Raw genomic sequence first — 4,429 nt, 5'->3', positions numbered from 1 at the left:
TTTTTTTTTTTTTTTTTTTTTTTTTCTGGATCGTTTTAATGGTTTAATTATATTTTAATAATCAAAAAGCATGTTTAATCAAATTAATTAATAAGACGTTAACAATTGAATAATTTATGAATTTCTACAATAATGGGGCCTTATGAAATGTTTTATTTTTTTCAGCAATTCGTTTGTCTGTTTTAATTTTTCTGGATTTGATTTAATATAAATTCATGGTCAGAATCAGTGGTAATCAAATGAAGGCATAAAATATGAAATGTATTCTTTTAAAATGCAGTCAAATGAAAATGTTTTATTATTAACAACAACATTGAAGTACATTTTGCTGTTCAATTAGTAATATTTCTGTTATTTCTTCTTTGGGGGGTTGTAGTGAAGAGTTCCTGTGTATCTGCAGATAGTTTTCTAAAGCAAACGGTGTGAAGCTGCTGAAGTGACTCAAAGTGACTGAAGCAAACTGACACAGGCACTACATGCAGATTCACATTTATTTATTTTTGCAGTTTTATATTCAAAAACACCAATTCCTGTCATGATTTGACTGTTTACTTTATACGAATGACATTATTCTGACTGTATTCCTCATGTGTCTGTCTGGATGACCCTCAGGTACCATGACCGGAGGAGGAGGACGAGTGATGAAGGGCAGGATGGGCTCCTCGGTCTGCGCTGATGTCACTCAGGAGCAGGTCAGATTAGATGATAACGGTCTCACCCTCATGTGGGTCCAAACTTTTCTTCCATGGACCACAGCAGGATGTGTTTCCAGATGGTTTGCGCTGCTCGTACTGTGGCACTTTTAAATCCGTATTATGTGCAATTTAATTAATTTTATTTGTTTGGCAAAACTCAGTTGTTATTTGACTTGTTGTTTTTCAGTTTGATTCATTATTTGATAATTAATACACATTTTCAGCTCCAGTTTTTGACCAAGAAAACTTTCATTGTGGTTCTGGTGTTTCGGTGCATCACTAGCTAAAGATGTGTGATTGTGCGCAGCTGGATAAAATGGAGAGCGAGTTGAACAAAGAGCTGACGCAGCTGCAGGACTGGCAGCAGAGGAAACATCAGCTGGAGGAGAAGGTGCACAAAGCCAGACGTGAGCTGAGAGACATGAAGAATACGCTGGAGAAATACACGGCCAGCATCCAGGTCAGACAGCACAGCTAAAACATCAGCGTGAACGTGTGAGCCCTGGCTTCGGTTGACCCGTGATGTGTGTTACAGAGCCTGACCGAGCAGGAGCTTCATCTCAAGACTCAGATCAAAGACCTGGAGGCCAACGTCATCTCCGCTGCTCCTGATAAAGCCAAGCAGAAGCAGATGGAGAAGAGCCTGGAGGTCTACAGGAAAGGTGTGTTCGTACAGCATCATTAAAGGGGAAGTTCCTCCCGTCATCATTCACTCAGTCATATTTGTGTGAAAACAAAAGACATTTTGAAGAACATTGGCCCCCATTGTATAGACAAAAATCATGTCGTTTCACAGTCTCGTGTGTTGGCTGGTCGATTGGTGCGTCTCTTGATTTCATAATGATTTTTGTTTTTTCATGAAGACTTTGAGGCAGCGTCCACTAAAGCAGGAAAGGTGGAGGCGGAGGTGAAGAGACTGCACACACTCATCGTGGACATCAACAGCCATAAGCTGAAGGCCCAGCAGGACAAACTGGACCAGATCAACACACAGCTGGATGAATGCTCTTCAGCCATCACTAAAGCCCAGGTGGCCATCAAGACTGCTGGACGGTCAGTGACCACAACTACAGAGACCGTATCCGCTAGTTGTCTTTTTCCGCTCTCGAGTCTATGGCAGCCCATAGAACCGCTTGCGGGAAAGTTATGAAATTTGGCGCACAGATAGAGGACAGTTGCAATGTTAACCATAGCAAATGTGGAGTCTCTATCGCAAACTCTCTAGCGCCACCAATAGGCCAAATTTGCACTCATATTTCTGCTAATAACTTTTGAACCATAAAGTCTAGAAGCAAAATAGAAGCTCTCTGAAAACTCTGAGTCTTTGGCTCACACCAAAATTTAAATTTCTACGGGTCAAGATTTTTCGCATTTTTGAATTGTGAAAAATCTACCTTTTCAAACTCGTCCTAGATGGTTTGTCCAATTTTCACCAATATTGGCTCAGATCATCTTCAGAGTATTGTGGCAAAATGCTATCAAAAGCTTTTTGATATACCAAACTGTTTTAACGAATTTGACAAAGTTTGTGCAAAAATGGACATGAGGCTATATCTCCACAATGCTTTAGTGGATTCTGACCAAACCTGGTATGTGTTATAACAAGCATGATCTGAGGGCATTAGTTTCCACCTACTGGTCAAAAGATATATATATAAAAAAAAGACATTTCACATCTAAAAAGAGATCTGATTCACAATTGCACCAACTGGATGTAAAAGTTGGGTGTAAACCCTTCCGATAAATATGAGACAAATTAAAAGTGCTGTAAAGCAGCGCTACATATTATACTGTATATGCTGCTATGTGTCACACACACAAGTTTAGCTTTTGTTCCCTTAAAAGGAACTGAATGCCTTGTTGCATGCACTCCAGTGATGTAGTGTTCACATTACCAGTAATGTATTTTATTATCTGACATTGATTTACAAAGGAAAATGTCACGGTTCCAGGCCTGCTGAGCAAAGGTGCATGCTAACTCTGCACCACCTGCCCAGTTAAAGGCATTTTGGCTGATCGCCTACTGTATGTAATGCAAAAAAAAAAAAAAAGTTAAAATATAAACATTATATTCTAAAGCAAACAAAAATTGACCACTGTTTTAAAGCAGAAATGAAATGTTTCAACTCAAACCATTTCTTTACAGTAAAACAGCTGATCAAAGACATTAATTTCAGCCCGCTCAAGTAGGTTGTGTTTTAAAGCTTATGAGCTCTTATGAGGACATTTGACTGAAGTTCTCTCTTCGTGTGAATCTGTTCATCCTGTGGGATGCATCATGAACCGAGCTCTGTAGAGGGCCAGTCGCTTCGTTTCTGAAGTGAGTGTGATCTTCTGATGTGTTAGTAATCTGAAGAAGTCTGAGGACAGCGTGTCTCAGCTGGAGAAGGAGATGGGAGAGAATGAGAAGCTGATGGAGGAGCTGACGGAGCAGCTGAAGAAGCTGGAGGAGGCGGCGGGAGAGATCATGCAGACGTACCAGCAGGCTGAGGTGCTTCTGTCTCATCCTCTCTCTCAGACGCTGAACACGTGAAGACGCTCGGTGCTGATGTCTGAGTGTGTGTGTGTGTGTGTGTAGGAAGCTCTGCCGGAGGTTCAGGAGCAGCATCGAGGAGTGCTGCAGCAGATCAAGGCCCTACAGGAGCAGGAGCATGCGCTGCAGAAGGAGTCTCTGAGTGTGCGGCTGAAGGTGGAGCACATCGACACGGCCATCGCTGAGTGCCACAACAAGATCAAACACTGGGAGAGAGAGGTACTGAGCCACAGACACACACATCTGGAAACAGACAATATTGACTGTATATTTCCAGTGGTTTTGCTGGTGCATTATATGTAATAATTACAGTTAACGATATGTGACCCTGGAGCACAAAACCAATAAGGGTCAATTTTTTTAAAATTGAGATTGTATGTATCATCTGAAAGCTGAATAAATAAGCTTTCCATTGATGTATGGTTTGTTAGGATCGGACAATATTTGTCCGAGATACAACTATTTGAAAATCTGGAATCTGAGGGTGCAAAAAAAATCTAAATACTGAGAAAATCATCTTTAAAGTTGTTCAAATGAAGTTCTTAGCAATGCATATTACTAATCAAAAATTTAGTTTTAACATATTTACGGTAGGAAATTTACAAAATATCTTCATGGAACACGATCTTTACTTAAAGGTGACATATTATGCCCCTTTTTACAATATGTAATGTGTGGCAGCAGCAATATACAGTAAATAAATCAATAAATGCACTGCTCTGTTGGCTCCTCTGAGGCTGGGACTCTAAACAGTGTTCTGTGCTCGTCTGTGCAGCCAAACACAGAACAGTTAGCGTGTTTTGCTCAAACTTTCATCATGGCATTAGAGCTGCTACACCGTTGTCGCTTGCGAAAACACAATAACGGTGCCTTGAGTGGAAGTTTACAGATTCAGGGCTGGTAATATTATAATGAGATCCCTTTGCCACGTCACCAAGAGAGAGAAATCAGACGCGCTTGTTTTCTCAGACGCTTGCAGAAAAAGCTTACCAAAACGAAGTTACTGGGTTAATCTATTTCACGTTTCCTTGGTTGGTGGATGCACCGGGGACCTGATTATAGCACTTAAAACCTGGAAAAGTTAGATTTTCATGATATGTCACCTTTAAGACTGATCTGAATTTCTCTCCAAATGTAGGGGTGCTCCGATTGATTGGCTACCGATCACTATCGGCCGATAATCACGTTGGGATGATTGATC

General features: G+C 40.8%; 1 protein-coding gene across 1 annotated transcript in view; it reads left to right on the top strand.

The window, feature by feature from the left end:
- smc4 (structural maintenance of chromosomes 4) overlaps positions 1-4,429 on the top strand; it is a 38,413-nt gene that overhangs the window by 18,830 nt on the left and 15,154 nt on the right. The window contains exons 15-20 of the mRNA XM_016503291.1: positions 613-692; positions 1,003-1,155; positions 1,231-1,357; positions 1,559-1,748; positions 3,042-3,186; positions 3,274-3,447. Of these exons, the coding sequence (XP_016358777.1) occupies positions 613-692; positions 1,003-1,155; positions 1,231-1,357; positions 1,559-1,748; positions 3,042-3,186; positions 3,274-3,447 (869 nt within the window). The remainder of the gene's footprint in view (positions 1-612; positions 693-1,002; positions 1,156-1,230; positions 1,358-1,558; positions 1,749-3,041; positions 3,187-3,273; positions 3,448-4,429) is intronic.

Source organism: Sinocyclocheilus anshuiensis, unplaced genomic scaffold, assembly GCF_001515605.1.
Source record: "Sinocyclocheilus anshuiensis isolate Anshui unplaced genomic scaffold, SAMN03320099.WGS_v1.1 scaffold1570, whole genome shotgun sequence".
In the NCBI taxonomy this organism is placed as follows: domain Eukaryota; kingdom Metazoa; phylum Chordata; class Actinopteri; order Cypriniformes; family Cyprinidae; genus Sinocyclocheilus; species Sinocyclocheilus anshuiensis.
This window is presented reverse-complemented; position numbering and strand designations above follow the sequence as displayed.